The sequence below is a fragment of the Fringilla coelebs genome (assembly GCF_963513975.1).
Source record: "Fringilla coelebs genome assembly, chromosome: 6".
NCBI lineage: Eukaryota > Metazoa > Chordata > Aves > Passeriformes > Fringillidae > Fringilla > Fringilla coelebs.
Genome location: NC_140034.1, coordinates 54,840,771 through 54,862,764, shown reverse-complemented (window position 1 = coordinate 54,862,764; position 21,994 = coordinate 54,840,771). Strand labels below are relative to the sequence as shown.

Genomic DNA, 21,994 nt, shown 5'->3' with positions numbered 1-21,994 from the left:
CCAGGTCCTAAGCACTCCTAGGTACGTTTCTTTTCAAAAAGGTCTTGTTTAGAGCAAAGACTGTTGCCAGAAGTTTATGTTGAAGCAAAGCCATGGCAGTTTGGGGCTGGCTCTGGTGCTGAGCCCTTTCTGGATGCAGGGATGAGCTGTTTGTTCCATGGGCAGCTGGGGTGTGATCCTGTGGCTGGAAGGAGATTGTGGGTCAGGGCTGGGTCTGGGCCTGTGCAAAACCAAACTTCTGCCTTCCGCCTCTTGCTTCCTCTTGACTGCAAGCGTTTCTGAGCAAGTGATTTTTAAATCCCTGAAATATTTCAGATCTTTGTATGTATTGTTACTGTGTCTGGGAAGCTTGGATCCTTCCTAGACATCCTCATTATTGAAAGCTGACCCAGAAATCATGAGCTTTTTTCTTGTACCTGAGGCCAGCCTGCTCCTGAATTTTACTCCTGTGTCTCTGCTGTGTACAGGCTGCTTTCTAAAGAACAGTTCACCAGTGCAGATTAGGGATTTTGCTGTGGAGAGGGTTCTAAACAGCACTTAACCCCTGTTTTCTTTGCCAGATCCTGTCTTTTGTATGCAGCAATCTCTGAGTCATCAGGCAGAGTAGTTGGAAGAGGATTGTTGGCTTTTTTTACTTAACCAGGCAATATTTCCTGCTGGGACTTAACTCTCAGAGAACCTCGGGTCCTTAAAAATGTGTCTTCTCAAAATGTCCCACCAACCTTAAGTTTTTAGGAAGATTGGTTGTGTTCCAGGTCTTTGGAGAAAGGGAAGCTCGATCCTTTCTCCCAAATGGCATTGGAGTAGAAAGAAGGTACTGAGGGGCTCTAACTGCAGATAAATACTGCAAAGATGATAAATTATACTGAAAAAGTTTTTTTAAATTTACATGATTAAGAACAAATAGGGCAAAATCTTTGTGGTCCAGCAGAGCAAGATACAGAACCAGTTGGTTGGAAGAATCCTGATATTCCACTCACCCTGCTCATGAGGCTGCAGTCAGATCCCGGGAAATCCAGACCATCCCTCTTGCTGATGTGAAACTGTTCTTGGGTGAAGTTTATTGCAAAGTTTTGGCATGGATGTTTGAGCTGGAGCAGAGGTTTGTCACTGTGTGAAGGAGGCTGGTTTAGTTCCTAAAATCTGGGCACCTGTTTCTCCAGTTTTCCATCTGCACTGAGCATGGATGGGACTAAAAGGTTTCCCTTCACTTGAGCTGGCACCAGGAAATGTGCAGGGATGTGGTGGGAAGGTGCAGGTGTCCCTCACTGATGGACCAGAACATCTGGAGCGCAAGGAGGAAATGAGCCCAAACAACAAAACTCTTCTGTTGAACTTAGAGGACAACTTCCTTATTTAAATCTGGCCTTAAATATATTTGTGATTATTGTCTGGAGTTTGCTGGCAGCTCCCTTCTAAATGGTGTTTTTCCTGAAATGACAGAATTTGTTAAAGTGCATCTGAGCCCTCCATTGGTCTCGCACTGATCTTGGCTGTTGTGGAGGCAGTGGCACAACTTCAAGGAAGGAGCTTTTGACTTTGACAAAAATAAGGGACCTTTGGGAATAAGGGATCTTAGGGAACATTCCCTTCTTTTTGCCGGCACACTCAGTCGTGGAGGGGGCCAATTGCTTAAACTGCAACATTTTCCTGTTGGCCAATACATTTTTACATAGGGAAGGAGGGAGATGGGGAAGGCCCTTCAGATGTGTATTTTTGGTGTGATGTGGAGAGTGTGATGAGAAACTTCCTTTTGTAGACTGTTCATCTAAGGGCAGAGGTGCTTATTCTATGAACCACTTTCAGAGGCTTTTTGAATAGAAAGGTATTAAAATTCGTGGCTCTCTGGATCCAGCCTTAAGGGAGGGAAGGAAATCTGTTTTCCAAAATACACTTCCTAAAAGCCACTTAGACTAGCAAGTAGGAGGTCTGCATTAGGAAAACTAGAGCCTAACTTGGCATTTGGTTCTGAATTTTTTTTTTTTTTTTTTGCTCTTGCTGCAGTTTTATTAAAAGCAAGATTCTCTTCCCTTTTTAATACTCCTAGAAGAGTCAGAAGTGTGTAGCTGGCTCAGTTCCAACCCTGCTGGTGCATTCCCTACCCAAGGGAGGATCAAGAGAACACCTGGAATTTTGGTCTTAAGCTAAATTTTAGGAAATATCCATTAGCCTTCTATGAAATGAAAATGTACTTCCTCTTTTGAAGCTCCTGAATTTTAGAATGAATTTTAGTAATGCTTCTAGCACATAAAATGTGTGGAGAATTTTTAGTTTGTTGTCAGGTTTAAATTTTCTGATGGCCTTAAACATACCTGTATATATGTCTTTGCAGTTCTTAAACTCAGCGTTGGAAACAATTGGTCCATGGCTTATGTAAACACTTGACAAATAAATCTATTTAAATGTTTTATGTCCTTCCCTTTTAAGCAGATATTTCATACCTAAAGGGATTGTCTTGCTACATTTCTGTTGCATTGGTGGTTTTGTCTCAGTGACTGGGTTTAACTGGGTTCACCTAAAAGAAAATTGTTCTACAGCCTTTATGAATATTAATTCAGTATTTTATCATATTTTTGTTATATTTTGAAACAACCCCAAATACATCCAGTGGTATTAAGCACATTTTTCCTACGCTGTCACCTGGTTTTAAATACTTCATTGTTCGAATGTTCAAGTTTAAAAAAAAATGGCAGTATTAAAAGCTAAGAATAAATCTATCTATGCAAATAGCTGGGCTCAACTTTGGTATTGAAAGGTTAGAACAGCTCGAGAATAAAATTCCATGTTTCTGAAACCTCACTGGAATTTCATCTCAGGTTGATGAATCATTTTCTTGTTGCTGCTCCACAGCTGTGCAGCTTGGGCTTTTGTAGGGAAAACTTTCCAACAGCTCTGGTGGATTTATTAAGCAGAGTTAAATGTCAGCAGCTCCCTCCTCTTCCTGAGGAGCAGGATTCCTGATATTGATATTCCGTGGGGGGTGGCTGAGTGTCCTGTAACAATGAATCCTAAAGATTTGTTCTTTCCTGGATGTGTTCTGTTTGCTCTCTGCACTTGTTTCCTTGGGAAAACTGCCTCCAAAAGCCCTTTTATATATATATATACACATACATATATTATATATATATATATATATATATATATATATATATGTGTGTGTGTGTGTGTGTATGTATATATGTACACATGCACACACACGTATGTATGTATATTTGGTTTTGTCATCTCCCAAAGGCCCCCCAGACTCAGAGTTGGCAGGTGTGGAAATGGAATTATCTTCATAAAATCAAAACTTTTAAATTTATAAAACCTGCTCTTTGTGCCCACACACCTGGATGGGTCACAGGCAGGATTTGTTTAGAATAAATTGTTTAAAAAAAATGGGGGAAGGGAAGCTGTGGGTAGTAGTAGGTAGTAGAGTTTTGCAGGGATTTTGGGAGCCGACTGATCACAGGAATCCTTTCCCATGTGGAAAGCTGCTTTCAATGACTCTGCTTGAGAGCTCGACACACAGAGCAGTGTATAGGTGTGTTTTTATGCGCGGTTTGACAGGAATGTGTGTTTAGAAATACACTCGCGGACGCGTCTCGCAGGCGGCCGGCTCAGGCAGCCCCGGGGTCCTCCCACGCCGCGCGGCGCTCGCGCCCGGCCGCACGCGGCTCCCACGTGGTGCAGGGGGAGCGGGGCCGGGAGAGCTCCGGGAGCCGCGGGGAAAGAGCCGGGAGAGCGTCGGGAGCCGCAGCCATGCAGCGCCGCAAGGTGGACAACCGCATCCGCGTCCTTATCGAGAACGGCGTGGCGGAGCGGCAGCGGAGCCTGTTCGTGGTGGTGGGCGACCGCGGCAAGGACCAGGTACCGCCGTGCCGGACTCGCCCGGGCGTGCCGAGTTCCTCAGGCCCTGCTCCGCTCTGCCTCCAGCGGGAGTTAAACCCTCTCAGCCCCAGGCAGAGCAGTGGGGCCTGAGGGGGGGGAACTCGCAGAGACAGGGTTGGAAATGGTGTGTGAGACCTCCCTGAGACATCTCCTGTCTGGAAGCTCATGAACGTCCAGTGAAGCTCAGGACAGGCTGCGGTTTGTGGGTTTGGTTTGGTTTGGTTTGTTTTGTTTTGTTTTTAAACTGAGGCAAAGTATGTTAAACTTTCTGGCCAGCTGGAGGTTTTCCCCCTCGGTTCTGCCCTGTGATGGTTTCTCTCTCGGAGTGGGCTTTGAGTTGTCTCGCAGATGAAGCTGCTCGGTGAAGTTGTGTGGAGGAAATTCAGTGCTAAACTCGTTTTTCTTCAGGGATTCTGGCCTTGTGTTTTTCGAGGGAGGAGGGGAAGAACAGCTCGGCAAACCCAGGGTGTTTAAGACAAGTCCATTCACAAAATCACAGAATTGTTCAGGGTGGGAAAGCCCTCCCAGATCGCTGAGTCCAGGAAGGCCAAAGCAGCCACTAACTCATGTCCCCAAGTGCCACATCTGCATGGCCTTTTAATCCCTGCAGGGATGGGGACTTGACAGCCCACTCAGGGAAGAAATTTTGCCTTAAAACCAACCTAAACCTCCCTGGCACAGCCTGAGGCCATTTCCTCTCCTCTTGTCCCTGAGAGCAGAGCCTGACTTGGCTTCCCCTTCTCATCAGAGATCTGTGGAGAGCAATAAGGTCCCCCCTGAGCCCCCTCTTCTCCAGGCTGAGCCCCTTTCCCAGCTCTCTCCGCCACTCCTGGTGCTCCAGCCCCTTGCCCAACTCCATTCCCTTCCCTGGACATGCTCCAGCCCCTCAGTCTTTCTTGCAGTGAGGGACCCAAAACTGAGCCCAGGGTTTTGCCCTCCCCTGTGCTGAGCAGTGGGGAGCAATCCCTGCCCTGCTCCTGCTGCTGTTCTGTTCTAACTGCTGTGTAACTGACAAGTCATTTATCTCTAGTCTGTGGGCAAATAACATAAACTTATTATTAAAACAAAACAAAATAACCCACAAAAAAAAAAGTTGGAAAAGAATGAGTTATTCAGGTGGCAGTAGAGGAATGTTGGCATTACTTACTGATGGGTTCTGGCATCTCCCAGCTCTTGCTGTGTTCAGTGAAACCCTCTGTGGAAAATCCATATGAAGGGGTTATCCCATGGACAAAACTGTGTTTAGCCTGGAATGATCAGTGTTGGTTCTGGCAGAGAAGTGAGCTAAGGACACAGGAGGTAAAACCCTGTGTCCTGCAGCCCTGGAGCAGGCACAGGCACAGGCACAGCTTCACTTCCTGCCAAGCTGTAAAATCAAGTTTAGAAGAACTTTGTGGTGTTCCCTGAGAGCTGTTTGTGAGTGCTCTGTGCCCTGGCAGGTCGTCATTCTCCACCACATGCTGTCCAAGGCCACGGTGAAGGCCAGGCCCTCTGTGCTCTGGTGCTACAAGAAGGAGCTGGGCTTCAGCAGGTGAGAGACCCCCAGGTCCTGCTGCTCCCTGGGGAGCCAGGGCTGGAGGCTGCGGGGAGGGGTGGGAGGGGAAGCCAGGGCAGTTCCTGGAGCAGCTGGGGGAAATCTGCTCTTCCAGGAGTGAAATTTGGCTTCCATAACAGAGTTGGCACCAGCAAAAAGTACCTCTGGATTTTCTCCTGTAGCTCTAACACTGACTCTGCTGCTCTGGGCCAAACTCCTGCTCACCTTTTTAACCTCAAAACTTGGGTTCCTCAGCTCTTTCACCTTAGTCATATTTAGGACTGAGCTTTGACTTCCAGGCTCAGCCTGAGTATGCTTTCCTCAAACCCTTTCCCAAGAAAACTCCTGTATGGTTTTTTCCCCTCCAGCCACAGGAAGAAGAGGATGAGGCAGCTCCAGAAGAAGATTAAGAGTGGAACTCTGAACATCAAGGATGATGATCCCTTCGAGCTGTTCATAGCAGCCACAAACATCCGCTACTGCTACTACAACGAGACCCACAAGATCCTTGGGAACACCTTTGGAATGTGTGTCCTTCAGGTCAGGAGGTTCTTGGCTCCCTAAAGGGCTCTACAATAATTAGTTGAAATGTTGCAGGAATGGGGTTTGTTGCTTCTGTCACTTCAGTTTTGATGGCCTTGCTTATCCCTCACGAGTGGTGTGAGGGTAAGGTGGCCTCGTTGGTAGGAGTTGGAACAGGGCATTGCTTAGTGCAAATTTCAGTGGGAATTAAACTTTGAGGAATAAATGTTTTAGGCTTTCTGTGCCTTTCAGTAGGAGCCAGCTGCACTGCTGAACTCTGGGCAACTCTGAAATTCTTTTTACTGCCCAGGATTTTGAAGCCTTGACTCCAAACCTGTTGGCCAGAACCGTGGAGACAGTGGAAGGTGGTGGAATTGTGGTGATTCTGCTGAGAACTATGAACTCCCTGAAGCAGCTCTATACAATGACCATGGTATGTGCAGCACAGTGGGTCTGTTCTCTACCAGCAGCTGCATTGAGGTGATTCTGGGTGGGTATTTATTGATTCTATTATGGGCTGTTATCTTCCTTCCATCATCTTTCCTGCTCCTTCATTCAGGAGTGGGAGGAGATGGGATGGGATTTATTACACTCAGGCATTTCTGAAATCCTGCAGATGTGGGTCTTTCACCACAAAGTCAGGATCCTGTCTGGGACATGCTGTTGATGGAAATGGAGAAGACAAGAGTGGGAAAGAAGGGGTCACAATCCTGTAAATGTCACTGTCACATTTTCTTTCTGTTTTCTTCCCTTTTTCCTTCAGGATGTTCACTCCCGGTACAGGACCGAGGCCCACCAGGATGTGGTGGGGAGGTTCAATGAGAGGTGAGTGGCTCAGAGTGCAGAGAAGCTGGGCTGGCAGCCCAGGGAAAGCCCCAGGAGCAGCACTGGCTGTTCCTGATGGGAAAATATCCCACAGGTCTGCATTGGAACAGGCCTTTTTATGGAAGCTGGACTTGCAGCTCAGCTGTGGGGAGCTGTGAATTGTCTGTGTTTAGAAGAGAGTTCAGCTGAACCATAAGGGAATGCTGCTGGTGTTTTTACTGAGTTTTCTCTGCCCAGGTTCATTCTGTCCCTGGCCTCGTGCAAGACCTGCCTGGTGATCGATGACCAGCTGAACATCCTGCCCATCTCCAGCCACGCTGCCAACATCACTCCTGTTCCCCCCCAGTCCCAGGTCAGTGAGTGATCCCAGCCCTTTGCCCCGCCACACATCCCTCTGAGTTGGCCACAGGGTGTTAAAGATTTAAAAACAGGGATTTTTTTTTTTCACCCTGATTTATATCAAAGGATGGCATTGCAGAGAGGAAGCAGAACGTTCTGCAAAAATTATGAGGGTGAAGCTTGGGGAGCTGTTTTTTCTATGTTCTGCTTTTTTTTTTTTTTAGTTTTCTGTCCTATTACTTTTTGTGCTTGCCCATATTTATTAATGTTCCTGTACTGCTGCTCAGCCCAGTGAGGTTGAGCTTGATTGTGGTTGCATGGAGGGATTTCAAGCTGATGGACAGAGGGGACAAGACCAATAAAAATACTTTTTTGGCAGTTAGAGAGTGGGAGAGCACTTTGGAAATAAGTATATTGCAGGCTCAGGATGCAGCTGGAAGCTGTGGCAGTTGTTTCAATTTCTGAGTCACATTCCAGGAAGAATTCCCTGAGGATAATCCAGACACATATTTGCACTGTTAAAAGTGTAGCCTTTTAATCACTTTCAGTTGTAGACTGCAGTAAAGTGGAACCAGTTTTAAACAGAAATCTTGAAGCATTTAAGCTGTGCTGTGTAGCCCAAGAAATAACCAACTCAGGTTCTGTCAGAGATGGTAAAAACATTCTAATAGGGCACTGATTTAAAAATAAATAAATAAAACAACCTCCTTTTATCATTAGGACAACACTGACAGCAGCACAAATCTGTTGGCTGGAGAGGCTGGTGCCTTTGGAATTTTAAGTGACAACCAGGAAAATCAGCCTTGATTCCCTTCAATTAGCCTTCAAACCAGTCTTAAATCAGTTTTTGTGTTTCTGTCCAAGTTTTTTGTTTGTCTATGAAAGTCTTGATATTATTTTTGTATTGGTGCTGCAGGAGTTTTTCCCCATGCAGGGACACTGCTTGTGAGAGGTGTAACAAAGATCATTAATGTCCAAAGACTAAAAAAGGAATTCAGTTATTCAGAACAATTCTTTAGTCTGTTTTTCCTGTCAATGACAATCTGTAATTACTATGTACTGCAAAACCCTTCCCTTTTTTCCCTTTCCAAGCTTGGGGAAGTCAGGACTGGAGAACCTCTTTATGACCATTCTCCTGAAGATGCCTGGAAATTTAAGTGTTAAATATATGTCTGTCTATCGAAATTCTCGTGGTTTTGGGGAATACATTCTTCCTGTGGTAACTTTTCTTTCGAGATCCCTTTCTCTGCCTGCCCAAAGGTGTCAGAAGACACCACAAAGGTAGGATTGTGCTGAAATGTTCTTGGCTCATCCTGTTGTATGCCTGCAGGAGGAGAGCCTGGGGCCGCAGGACTTGGAGCTGAGGGAGCTGAAGGAGAGCCTGCAGGACACACAGCCTGTGGGAGTGCTGGTGGATGGCTGCAAAACCCTGGATCAGGTTGGTGTCATGACTCAGGTTTAGTTTTTATATTTTTCAGATTCTTTACTGCTTTAGTGTGTAGTTCTGAGCTTCATAGTAGGAGATAATAAGCTCTCTTCACAGAGTAGGGAGGCAAAACAAGGTAGGTGGACAAAGGATAAATTATCCAAATTTCAGGCCTAAGATCAAATACAATGGCAGAATGAAGAGAGAAAAACAAGAAGGATGGGACTTCATGACCTAAAGCTGTAATTGGACAATTGACTCCAATATGCAAATAGACCAGAACTCATGAAAGTGAGAGACCTCGTGACCAGTCATCCATTTTGTGATCATTTTGGTTCAACTTGGGTGTAGCCCTTGCTGGGCTCTTGTACTTTCCAAGGTGGATCCATTGAGGCCTTTTAATAAATCCCTACTTTATTCTTTAACTCCTTCTTGCCTCTGTTCTAGGTCAGGCTTCACAAGGCATCAGGTGTGCTGGCCAGAGCTGAGCTTCTCTGGGTGGGGCAGGTCCCAGGGTGAGAGAAACTCAAACTCTTTTTTTCTGGGGGTTTTCTAATCCTTAGGCAAAAGCAGTTCTAAAATTCATTGAAGCCATTTCCGAGAAGACCCTGAGGAGCACTGTGGCATTAACAGCAGCCAGGGGACGAGGAAAATCTGCTGCTTTGGGGCTGGCCATTGCTGGAGCAGTAGCTTTTGGGTGAGTAATCCCCCCCTCCAGTCCCCCAGGCCTTATCTGTATCCCTGAGTTAAAAAGAAAAAACAACAAAACACAATCAAGATGACAGGATTGGAATATATTTGTAATTTCCAATCTTAAATCCCTCATTTTAAATCTTGTATCTTTTGATAGAAGATTGTATCTTGACAAGATTGTATCTTTTGGTCAACTTTTTCTTAAAACTCAAAATAATCACACATAGATCAATACTGGTGTTCATAGTAATCTGCTGTGTTTTGGTTACTAGGTAAAGTCAACCCCTCCTATTAAAAACCCATCCTGTTTAATACTTATGAGGTAAAATTTGTTAGAAAAATCGTTCAGCTCTTGTTTTGTTTTTTTCTCTGCAGTTACTCCAATATCTTTGTCACATCTCCCAGCCCTGACAACCTTCACACTCTCTTTGAGTTCATATTTAAAGGCTTTGATGCACTGCAGTATCAGGTGAGAGGAGCAGACTATTTTACAATATTTTCAAAGCATTCCTGCTTAGGAAGTTTTACATCTCATCTGTGCTTTTGGCTACATTTATTTGCTACCAACCTTTTTTACCATGTTCTGCAAGAAAAGGAATCATGGTAGAGTTGTGTTTCTTTCTCTGTTCTTAAGCAGGGTAAACCAGTTTCTTTGTGAAGCAGATTTTAACATCAGTAAATAATTGCCCAGTTCTCAGGCCTTTGAAGCTTTTATAAGAAATTTTGATTAGAATGTGAAATAACAGTGTCTGAGCTTATATTGATGATGATGATAAATTATCTTTTTCTTAGATCTTGGCTTTTAATGTTGTTTTAAAATGTTATTTTCCAGGAGCACCTGGACTATGAGATTGTTCAGTCCTTAAATCCAGAATTCAACAAGGCAGTGGTCAGAGTGAATGTGTTCAAGGAGCACAGGCAGACCATCCAGGTAATTGGCATTCTTACCTTTCCAGGTTTGTTCCTGGCTGTAGTTTTTGCCAGTGTTGAAGTTGTTTTGATTTTAAGCATGTTTATTCTGTGTGATGTGGAGCTATCCTGGTGCGTTTTGCTGTAAGGCAGATCTTCAGGGAGTGACTTCCTCAAAATACCTTCTCTTTCAGGGAATAACTTGTAGATTACAAAGCTCCCTCGCGGGTTCCTCCCAAAACAAAAGCAAAGGAAGGTCAAAGGAATGATGCTTTAAGTTTTAGGTTTCATATTTTTCAGATTCTATGCTGCTTTAGTGTGTAACTCTGAGCTTTATAGTAAGTATTAGTAAGGTCTCTTCACAGGGTAGGCAGACAAAACAATTCCTTTTCCAGCTTGAGAACCAAGGACAGCTGTTACAGCCTCAGGCCCAAAATGCATAAATAATGGTGAATTGAAGAGAGAAAAACAAAGAGGATGGAACTTCATAACCTAAAGCTATAATTGGACAATTGACTCCAAGATGCTAATGGACCAGAACTTAGAAAAGTGTGAGACCTCATGACCAGTCATCCATTTTGTGACCGTTTTGGTTCATCTTGGGTGTAGCCCTGGCTGGGCTCTTGTGCTGCCCAGGGTGGATCCACTGAGGCCTTTTAATAAATCCCTACTTTATTCTGTAATTCCTTCTTGCCTCTGTTCTAGGTCAGCCTTCACAAGGCATCAGGAGCAGTGGAGGAAGAGGTTTTAGAGATTAGATTTCCTTTATTTTCCTCACCTCTGCAGATGAATTCCTGTGGAGTTGTGCCAGGCAAGATGTGTAAGCCAGTCCTTGCTAGTGGAACATAAACCCTCTTCTGACTTTTTGCTTTTCCACATCTCATTCACTGGCTTGGTATTTGAGGAGAACAGAGGCAGCAAAGAGCTTTCCAGGGCCCCAGCTTTGTGAACTCTGGTGTTTCCCTGATGGCAGCTGCTGGCAGTGACAGTGTCCCCTCCTTTGCAGTACATCCACCCTGCTGATTCTGTGAAGCTGGGCCAGGCCGAGCTCGTGGTGATCGATGAAGCTGCTGCCATTCCTCTGCCCCTGGTGAAGAACCTGCTGGGCCCTTACCTGGTGTTCATGGCTTCCACCATCAATGGGTAAGACTGGAGCAGCCACTCCATGCTGGGCCTCCCCAGAGCCCTGGCTGGCTGCCTGGTTCCTGTGGTTCCTGGCTCAGGCTCCCTGTGTCCTGGTTCCCAGGTATGAGGGCACTGGGCGGTCGCTGTCCCTGAAGCTCATCCAGCAGCTCCGCCAGCAGAGCACCCAGAGCCAGGTGACCCTGACAGCAGAGAACAAATCCACAGCCACTGCCAAGCTCACCTCAGGTACAGCATCTCTGGCCTGTGTGTCCCACACAACCTGTGCGTGTCCTGGGGCTGCTGTCAGCCTGATCCGTGGCTGTCCCACCCATCCATGCGCTTTGCAGCTCTGGGAAGGGGCTTGTGTGGGGAAATGACAGAACTCTTCCTTCAGATTGAAGGCTTTTAAGAGGTGAAAAGTCAGCATCTGACAGTTTTCTAATCTGGGAGCCCTTCAGAGCACAGGGATCTGTGGGATGCTTGTCTGGCTATGGCTTCCAGCACTGAGTGTTCTTTGCAACCCTTGCAGCTCGCACGTTGCACGAGGTCTCCCTGCACGAGTCCATCAGGTACGCCCCTGGGGACCCCGTGGAGAAGTGGCTGAATGATCTCCTGTGCCTGGATTGCCTCAACATCACCAGGATCATCTCTGGCTGCCCTCTGCCAGACACTTGTGACCTGTATCCTTGCTGAAAGGTTCTCATCCTTGCTGATGGCTGAGATAAGTTCAGCACACGGTCTTTTCCCCAAGACCTCGCTGCTAGAGTTAAGCTCTCATGGCACTGGTGGTGGGTGCTGCCAGAACATCACCACCCTAGTTTTGCTGTAGAGACAACCTCAAGGAAGGATTGCATGAGAGGAGGCCCTTGTTGGAGTTACAAAAGGTTTATCTTTACAGGTGAAGGGTATGAAAGCTGCAAACGCTGCCCAACATAATTTATTCTTGTAAATTAAGCTGTGGAGTCTAAGAAGACAAGCCAGCTTGTGGCCCAGATATTGAAAATAAACCAACAGGAAGGTTTTTCCTGGTTCCCTAGGAGGTTTTTTTCCTTAATCCCTGTGTTTAGATACTATGTAAATAGAGACACACTCTTTTGTTACCACAGAGCATCAGAAGTTTTCTTGCAGAGGCTGATGGCCCTCTATGTGGCTTCACACTACAAGGTAGGCGTTGGGCTTCTTCCATCCAGTTTCATTCCCAATTTCAGTGTGGAATTTTCTGGGGACAGAAGTGCTTGTTATGACAGCTTGATTGACATTTCTCAACAGCTTCTGTTGCTTCTTGTTGTGTACAGAGCTGTGTTCTCATTTCTCTGAAATCTCTGCCTCAGTCCTGGCTGTACACAGTGGATTTCCAGATAGTCTGGAATATTTTTGCCTTGAGAAAATGTGGAGACTAAAATTCTAAATGAGCCTCCAAGCTTGTCAGGATTTTATCCCTGCTGAACCTCATTTGCAGTTCTCTTTACTATGTTCTGGTGGCCTCAAGTTCAACAGGAGCAACACCATTATGAGACTGAAAAGAGGACTAATTCATCTCAAGGTTTCAAGACCAGGGTTGATCTATAAATGTGAGTGGGGAAGTCCAGAAGCGCTGAGCTACTGAGTTCTAAAAATCTGAGGCTTAAAAAAAAATAAATAGGATTTGGTATTTAGGAGGTAAGGAGCTCTAGGAAAATAGGAAGTTCAGGTTCATACATATTAGAGCACAAGGTTTCCCTTTAGGAGAATAGATGCTGTCTGGGGATGTGACAGCCGTGAGCTGGCCTGGGAGCTCCTCCATCCCTGATTGTATGAATTCCAAATTTCTTAATAGCTCTAAATTTGGAAAATAGAGAGATTGTTTAGAAAACAGCTGGATTTTGAAGCTCTCCTCATGGAATAACCATTTGGGTAACACTCAGCCACATTTGTGGCATTTTTGGGGTTGTCCTGTGAAGGGCCAGGAACTGGACTCAATCCTGATGTGTCCCTTCCAACTCAGGGTATTCTATGGTTTTCTGGACAGTTTTTGATCTTTCTGATGTCTTCACCCTCCAGAACTCCCCCAATGACCTCCAGATGCTCTCTGATGCTCCTGCCCATCATCTCTTTTGCCTTTTGCCTCCTGTTCCACCCACCCAGAATTCGTTACCAGAAGTCCTGGCTGTTGTTCAGGTAAGGGAATGAATCGAGTGTCAATTTTGATCCTGGTCTAGTTGAGCAGGAGGAAGCCTTTTGTGTTTTCATGGTTTTGTGTCTTTCCTGGCAGGTGTGCATGGAGGGAGAGATCTCCCGCCAGTCCATCATGAACAGCCTCTCCAGGGGAAAGAAAGCCTCTGGTGATCTTATTCCCTGGACCATTTCAGAGCAGGTGGGTGATTTGGCTGTGCACTGGCACCCAGGTTGTATTTCAAGTATTCCTTGTCTCCAGAGTGCCCACCTGTGTCCTTTAAATGGGCTCTTTGTCCTTGTGCAGTTCCAGGATCCGGATTTTGGGGGCCTCTCCGGCGGGCGCGTCGTTCGCATTGCGGTTCACCCGGATTACCAGGGGGTAAAGTACCTGGGACCCAGCTGTGGTGGGGCCAGGGAAATGGCTCTGCAGGCAGAACTCAGAACGGGGCAAACATTGCAGCTCCTCCAGTTCTTAGCATTTTAAGCTCAGGGCACCAAACCAGTGCTCCCTGGGCAGCGTGGGAGCATCCTGAGCCACCGTACACAATCCAGGGATATTTGCTGTGATGTTCTGTACTGTCCTTCTCCCTGGAACTGCCACGTGGCCCAAAAAAAGCATTTTTGCAGAGACTGAGTGATGTCTGCACTGCTGATTGTTAATGGGTTTAAGGGGAGAATGTTGTTGCCCTATATTAAAAATCAGAGACCTCATTTTGCTTACAGTGTGTTGTGGCTTCTTCACAGATGGGCTATGGCAGCAGAGCTCTGACTTTGCTGCAGATGTACTATGAAGGCAAATTCCCATGTTTGGAAGAAGAAACAGTTCAAAAGCCAAAAGAAATCACAACTGTGAGCAGTGAGGTATGGTAACTAAGCTGCATAATTTCTCCTGTAAGTCTCCACTCTGTAGGGAGGAAACACTCAGCTTTGATTTTCATAGAGAAGAAGAGCTTTAATTTGCAACTTTCTGTGGGGATTGCTGCTAACTCATTCCCACTTTCTTTTCCAGACTGTTGGTTTATTAGAAGAGGTTGTGACACCCCGGAAAGATTTGCCTCCTTTGCTGCTCAAACTGAGTGAGAGACAAGCTGAGCACCTGGACTATCTCGGGGTGTCTTATGGCCTGACACCCAGATTGCTCAAGTAGGACATGATTCTATTTCCCACTTACATCTTGCCCTTCTTAAGCAGATAATGAGCTTTACTTGCCCAGTTTTTCCAGGGTGTAGAAGTAAGAACAGCCTGTGATAGGTAGGGAGTGGTTAAATTCTCATCCCTGTGACCTGTAGAAACGTGAGGTGCTGCTGACTTCATAGCTGGTGTTTTTTTTCCTTACTGATGTAAATGCCTTTCACAGCACCTTGAAAGTTTGTGCATTTTTTGACATTGCAGTCATAATTTTTCATTCCCCTGAGCTGGACCTTTAGTCACGTGGATGCTGTTCCTGCTTTCTGACAGAAAGCTCATTTGCTCTGATCATTGGAGTGTTGCTTGCTCCTCACCAGCTGTCCTTGTACACCAGATATATTGCATTTAACCACAATTTATTACTTATTTATCTCCATAATTCTCAGTGTATTCCCTCTTTTTCCCAGGTTTTGGAAGCGTGCTGGATTTGTGCCAGTTTATCTGAGGCAGACCCCTGTAAGTAGCACACTGTTCCTGAGTGAAAACCCAGCCCTGCTGAAATCCCTGGGCATGCATTCCAGTAGATTCTGTGAGAGGGGATTTGGGGCAGAAAGGTATGCTGAGGCTGCTTTTAAGGCTTGGTTTATGTTCATTTTTGTTCTTTGGGCCTATAGTTAAGGAGTAGAGTTTTAGGGTTGTGAGTGTGGTCCTCCAAGTAGTTTGCACATAAAAATTTAGAGCTGTTGAGGGCTATTAATGTGGTTATTGGTAAAATAGCTGAGATTTACCAAATTCTAGAAGTTCATAGGTTTTCCATTAAGTGGAAGTGGTCAGCAGTAGGTGATGCATTTGTTGTTGTTGATTTAGAAGGTATTTCCCTTCCTCAGCTGAGCACAGAGTGCAAAAGGTTCATGGGGGTGATGGGAAATCCACCACGGAATCACCAAATTGTATCTTATTTATCAGAATGACCTGACAGGGGAGCATTCCTGCATCATGCTGAAGATGCTCAATGAAGAGGACTCTGAGCAGGAACCTTGGCTCACTGCCTTCTGGAAAGGTAACTCTGATCCTGCTGACTCTGCAAGGACCCTCTGGGCTGTTTATTATTCTAGAGGTCCACTGGGCTAATTTATTTTGTCCTCTTGCCCTGTAGATTTTAGGAGGCGCTTCCTTTCCCTGCTTTCCTACCAGTTCAGCACCTTCTCTCCCTCCTTGGCACTGAATATTCTACAGAACAAAAATATCAAACAGCAGCCCCAAGCACGTGAGTACCCTGACTGGGACAGCTGTAGGTGCATGGCAGAGCATGGCTGGGACCTGGCACCTCAATTTGCTGTTTTCTCAGGATGTTTAACAGGAGAATCTTCTGGGGAGAACTTGGTACTTGTGGGTATTTAGTGTCTGTGCTGGCTAGAGGGTTTTTCTGCTGCAGCAAGGGAACAAACCTCTTTTTACAGCAAAATCAGTGTGAATTGTTAAAGGCAAAGGAAAAATACTAAATATCTGAATACATGCTAAACACTGAGGTCCTGGGTGCTCTGAAGAACATTGCCAACCTTGCTGTGTTTCTCTGCTCCCCACCAGCAATCAGCCGTGCTGAGCTGGAGTCAGCCTTCATCCCGTATGACCTGAAGAGGCTGGAGATGTACTCCCGCAACATGGTGGACTACCACCTCATCATGGACATGGTTCCCACCATTGCCAGGATGTTCTTCCTCAGCCAGATGGGAGACATCTCCCTCTCTGCTGCACAGTCGGTGTGTGTGGGCAGGGTGGAGCGAGGATTTGGGGAGAGCATGGGGATTTGTGTCTGTGTTTGTTCAGCGGCTGAAATCCCTGTCTCTTCCTCAGGCCCTTTTCCTTGGGATTGGCCTGCAGCATAAATCTCTCGACCAGCTGGAAAAGGAGCTGGAACTGCCCAGCAGTCAATTGATGGGGCTCTTCAACAGGATCATCCGCAAAGTAGTGCAGGTGGGAGCACAGGACAAGCCTTAGTCATGTGGGACCATAATTCCAAAATTAACAGAAAATATGACACTTAAGAGAGAGCTGGGACAGAGCTGGGCATCCTTAACACATCCCCAGTTACTGACCATAAACTTCTTGGCAAGGTGGGGAAAATCCCAGCTGGAAAATGTGCGGCAGTGATTTAAATGCCCATGGCAGGGGATTTGGAACTGGATGATCTTTAAGGTCCCTTCCAACCCAAACCACTTAATGATTCTGTGTAGTAATTTCCCAGATAAGAGTACTTATGGTTTTCCATGTTGAAGTGCCCTGACCAGAATGGTCAGACAATCCTTGTTACCTGAGCTATTGTTCAGAACACTGGTGGCATCTCAGCTTTCCCTGGAAAAAAAAAAAAAATATTTTCCAGTATTATCTAGAGGTAGACTTGAAATCCAGTAAAATAATAGGAAATATTTGGAACTGGTTCGTGGTTTTCTTTCTAAGGTTTAGGATAGCAAAGTTCCTGAAGTCTTTATTTAGGAGTTCGTTATAGAGGTGATAAATGGTGTTTTAAAAACAAGTCTTACGTGTGCTGGGTTGTTTCATTTTCAGCTGTTCAACACAGTCCAGGAAAAAGCTGTGGAGGAGCAGATGGCAGCAACAAAGGATGTTGTGATGGAGCCAACGCTGAAATCTTTAAATGATGATTTGGTAATTACAAACTTTATTCTTGGTTCATATGTAAACAGTTCAGAGAGTTCATCTAAGGGCAGAAACATTAAATTTTCTTGGATGGAAAGGGTTCCACACCACATCTGGCACTGTAAGGGAGTTAAAACCTGACAGGTTTGCATTATGTGCAGCTGGAGTTGTGTTTTAAGCTGCAATATGGGGTTTTCACAGAAAATTACAAGTTTGTGTAATAAAAATGCAATTGGATAAAAGAGAGAAGCTATTCAGGACCAGCTGGTATTTGTTTTAGGGGATGTATTTGTGGGAAAAGGCATTTTCCTCTCATTACAAAGTCAGTGTTGCCCTCAGGACCTAATGCATCTTGTGCTGTCCTGCTGCAGGAGGAGGCTGCAAAGGAATTCCAAGAAAAGCACAAGCAGGAGGTGATGAAGCTTAAGGAGATGGACCTTACACAGTAAGAATTCATCTGCCTGGATGTCAAATCCAGTTTTTCCCTGGGTGGAATGCTGGGTCTTGCTGGGATTTGTGCATAAGTCTGTAGATGCAGTAAAACCATCAGTAAATGAGAACCAGTGTGTATTGTCAGCAGTGGGTAAAGCATAAAAAAACCCAAATCAACACAAAAAGGGCAAGCAACCAGAGCTTTGACTTAAGTGTCAGCAGACTTCTGTCTTTTCTAGATCAACAGGAGTTACAGATGCCACTGATTCTCTCTCTTCCCTCTCCCCTCCCTCTTTTTGTCTTACAAACATTGTTCACTGTGCTGATATCCCAGGGAAGTTGCCTGGCTTGGCTCTAAATTGGCCTCTGGTAAATCTGGCAAAAGGGATATAAGCTTTGCATCTTTGGTTGTCATGTTTGAAGAAAGGACAAGAATGTAATTTGAAGTGACTTGCAAGTCAGTCACAAAAAGAAAATAATACAACCAAAATGTTTTAAAATTAATTCCATTTTGTAGCACTGATAGTGCTACATGCCTTTTTGTCATTTTGCAGTGTTTCTTTTTTTTTTTTTTTCCTCAGCCAGAAATAGATTTTTGGTCTCCATGAGGAGAGAGAGACAAAAATCTATTTTGAATACTTTTTAATGCAGGTTGTAGAAGACATGTGGGGCTTTGTCCAACATTGTTCAGCTTTGTGGACAAAGCCTTAGCTATTCCAAACCTCCCAGAACTTGAGATGGAGAGCAGTCACTCCATTTTGCTACACAATTGCTTTGCCTCTTTAAATCTGGGTGTCATTTCCAGGGTGCTTGAACACCCAGACAAGGGCCACAGGACATGAGCATATTTGAATTGCAATTATTGTCTTTATTTCTCTTTTTAAAAGCAAGCTGCAGCTCTTTACTTTTTCCCAGACTGACTTAGGAAAGCTGTCCCATGCCAGCTTTGCCAGCCTGACTTGGTGTGTGTTTCCCAAATCCAATTTGGTTGGGTGCTGGCACAGTGGCTTTGTTTGCAGAGTAGTGCGTGCCTGACAGTAGAAACACCTTATTTTTATGTTGTTTTCCTCTGTGCTAACACTCTGACCTGACTTTTCTTCTCCCTTCCCACTTAGGTACATTATCAGGGGGGATGATGAGGAGTGGAACGAGGTGCTGAGCAAGGCAGGACAGAACGCTTCTGTTGTCAGCCTGAAAAGGTAAAGGAAGTTGAAATATTCCAGAGATTTCTCCTCTTCCTGCTGGCTTAGTTAAATGTTTTCCAAAAGAGTGAAGCCTAAGGGTTAAAAGTGAACTCAGTGTCCTGGCTAGATCCTCAGTTTTCCTGGGGGAATTGGGGTGTGAGCAGCTGCAAGCTCCACTACCCAGTGTTTCTGTGTTGCTGTAAGGATAGTCCTCTCTCCATTAACTTGTTTAATTCTGATTTTATTGCTGATGATCTGATCCTGAATCCCACACAGAAGCTGGGACTATTTCTCTCTTAGGTCACTCATTCCACCTGACTGCCCAGTGTGCTTTGGGATCTAACACTGAGTGGGAGCACCTGGCAGTGCCAGTGAAGAAAATGCAAATTCAGGAAAGAATTCTTTCAAAAGTGAGCTTGAGCCTGGAAAATGTCTGTGTTTCTAAAATTCTCTAATTCTCATCCATCTTTTTTCTTCTGCCGGGCCCAGCATGTAATTTTCCCATATTTTTCCTTGGGGATTTATAGCTGAGACTTCCCTGCTCACTTATTTCCCCTTCCTGGAGTGCCTGACAGCTCAAGTAATTATGTGATCTCTGTTCCACCCTTTCATAGTTTTTTCCATGAATGCTGGAAGCTGTAAGTTTCCAAAAGCCTTCCAGGAAGGAGAGAGTCTTAGCAGTTGCTGTAAGATAAAGATTAGAGCTTGGAATTCTGTTGTGTTGGCTTGAGTCAGAATCCAGTGCAGGGACAAAATTGAATGTTTAAAATGATCAGTAGTAGTTTCTCTTCTAGGTACTCTAAAATCCAGATGCCTCATTTAGGACAGACAAAGTTTTTAAAATCAAAGACAAGAGCTAAAAATCAAGATCTTCTGGGTTAGAGAATCTCAAAACACTATAAAATCTAAGTCAGGCTCTTGTTTGTGCTTTTTCTACCACCAAGTTTAAATTTTCTCCCTCCTATTTTACAACAAAAATTCCCCTGCTGGATGGCAATCCAGTGTATTTTTAACACATTTTGTTCCTGTTTTCCAGTGAGAAGAAAAGAAAACTAGAAACAGCACGAGGACCCAAGCAACAGAAGAAATTTAAGAAAGCTAAAGATCTACAGCAGAAGAGGAAGAAATGATTTAAAAGCCAGTCAATGAACTTGAATGAACAAGTGCTGGGTCTGTACTTAAAAAAAGCCCTGTTCTCCTCTAAACCAAGAGACTATTTTGGAGGGAAGAAAAATCCTTAGAGGCATTTTTCAAGTGTTTGTATTGTGGGAAGAGCAGTGTTCAAGTGTTTGTGTGAAGATTTTTATGTGAAGGGTGACTGCAGAATGTGAGTGAGGAACTGGAATGCACTGGAATGATGAAGGTGTGCGAGCAGCTCCAAAATTCCCATTCCAAGAGGGCAGATTTGTAAACTTCCTGCATCTTAATGGTTCTGTGGTTCATTAAACAAGAGTTTGGACAACCAAGGACAGAAATGTTACTCTGCCTTAGCACTGCAACTCACCTTGATCTCTGCAGCTGCTGGTTCTGGTAGTCCTTCGGAGCTTGAAGGGGCTATTATGTACTTTGTATTTGGGGCTGGCTGGTCCCTGCACACTCACTCTTGCCTCCCTGCTGACCTAGAGCTGCCCCTTGGCTGTGGTGGAGAGTTTTGTGTTCAGGTTACCAGAAATCAGCACTATCGTACCAAACCCTGGTTGTGGGATCTCCTCTTTGACCTCAGGGACCAGTTGAGCAGCCAAGCACTGAATTCGCAGCAGCTTGGCAATAACTGTGCCAGTCTGGAGCTGGGACTGGCTGTGACTCTGGGTCTGCTGTCTCTCAGACTCCAGAGGCTTCAAACCCACAGCAAAGCTTTGCCATAGAGTGTCCCAGTCCCAATCCTGAGAGCCCTGGTGCAATGCCTTGATATCCTTCTGGCTTTTTGCTGTGGGGGTTTTGAACAGAGCCCTCTCTGCAGCTGAGAGCACAGCTGTGTTGTATTTACCTACAGATCTCACAGCTCCTTTTTCTGGCAAATCCTGAGGTAAAGACAGCTTTTCTTCTCTAGGAGGCTGATTTTAATTAAACACAGCCTATGCCTGCCTGTGGTTTGGAAGCCTCTGTGGTATGCCACCACAGTTGGTGGCAGTGGCACATCCCTGAGCAAGCACATGTGCAGCTGCAGCCCTCAAAGAGGGGCTGGGATGACCCAGCAACACTTCCAGGGCTGTGGTGGCCATTAGCTGCCCTGAACTGGCTCTAATGGTCTTGGAAAAGGAGCAGAAATGGAAGGCAAGGAATGTGAGGCTCTGGAGAGCTGTGCCCAGGAAGTGCACAGGAGGAAAGGTAAGTGTGAACTGTCCCTGGTCTTGCTGTTATTGTTAAAAATAGTGGTGTGCACCCTGAGGTGGTCTGTCCTCCTGTTTGTTCCTTAGAGCCTGTTGGAGTGCTGGCCTGGATTTGGGAGGAGCCAAGTACCCTGGAGCTGTGAGGTTTTTCCTGTCAGAAATCCATGGTGGGGATGTTTTCCCTGGCTGGCCCAAGTGGAAGGAACAGCTTTGGAGTCATTGCAGCCACAGGCTGGGGATGCCTCCCCTGAAAACCAGTTCAGGATTGTTCATCTGCCTCTGATCTGTGACTTCCAGGGACCCTCCTGGTATCTTGGATATTCCAGTGGTGCTTTTTAAAGAAGGAATTCCAGACACAGTAAGTCAGTCAATCTGAGCTGTTCCAGCGGTGGGGTGTGAGGGGCAGGAAGGAGGGGTCAAGGAGTGATAGCTAAGACATTCCCAACTGGAACTGGGGCCATGCACTTCAGACACCTTTAAGTGGGTACTAAAGGGCTGGTCCCAGTGCTCCAAGCCCTGTGGTAGAGGTGAGCAGGGGGCAACAGGAAAACTACAAAAAAAAAAAAAAGGAATGATTTCAAATTCCTGGCCTTCCTTTTTTGACAGCAGTTTGTTATTTTGGGGCCCAAGCTTAAAAAACCTGGGGGTGTGTGATTGTTCCCAAGGGTCACACTTCCAGACCAGGATCTGATGGGGTGGTGATAGTAGAACTATGGAAGGGGGTGGGTTGGAAGGGACCTTAAAGCTCATCCCATTCCAACCCCCAGCCAGGGGCAGAGACATTTCCCACTATCCCAGGTTGCTCTAAACCCTGTCCAGTCTAGCCTGGGACACTTCCAGGGATGGGGCAGCCACAGCTAGTTAA

At 45.5% G+C, this 21,994-nt stretch overlaps 1 protein-coding gene across 1 annotated transcript; it reads left to right on the top strand.

The window, feature by feature from the left end:
* The first annotated feature begins 3,677 nt into the window (after positions 1–3,677).
* Positions 3,678–20,315, top strand: NAT10 (N-acetyltransferase 10). Its single transcript, XM_084207473.1, has 28 exons — positions 3,678–3,852; positions 5,313–5,404; positions 5,776–5,947; positions 6,240–6,362; positions 6,693–6,754; positions 6,992–7,106; positions 8,424–8,531; positions 9,083–9,216; positions 9,588–9,681; positions 10,045–10,143; positions 11,128–11,264; positions 11,368–11,492; positions 11,776–11,926; positions 12,314–12,410; positions 13,287–13,403; positions 13,498–13,599; positions 13,705–13,779; positions 14,145–14,261; positions 14,410–14,543; positions 14,996–15,044; positions 15,495–15,588; positions 15,685–15,795; positions 16,116–16,288; positions 16,383–16,502; positions 17,094–17,192; positions 17,555–17,628; positions 18,731–18,814; positions 19,836–20,315. The coding sequence occupies exons 1-28, from the start codon at positions 3,745–3,747 to the stop codon at positions 19,927–19,929; spliced, it is 3,060 nt and encodes a 1,019-aa protein (XP_084063599.1). The 5' UTR covers positions 3,678–3,744; the 3' UTR covers positions 19,930–20,315.
* Positions 20,316–21,994: the final 1,679 nt, after the last annotated feature.

Excerpts from the sequence above, each read along its gene's own strand:
- NAT10 (XM_084207473.1), top strand. The coding sequence starts at position 3,745 with ATGCAGCGCCGCAAGGTGGACAACCGCATCCGCGTCCTTATCGAGAAC. Across the intron at positions 9,682-10,044 it reads TTGATGCACTGCAGTATCAG|GAGCACCTGGACTATGAGAT; the intron begins GTGAGAGGAGCA and ends GTTATTTTCCAG. Across the intron at positions 11,265-11,367 it reads ATGGCTTCCACCATCAATGG|GTATGAGGGCACTGGGCGGT; the intron begins GTAAGACTGGAG and ends CCTGGTTCCCAG.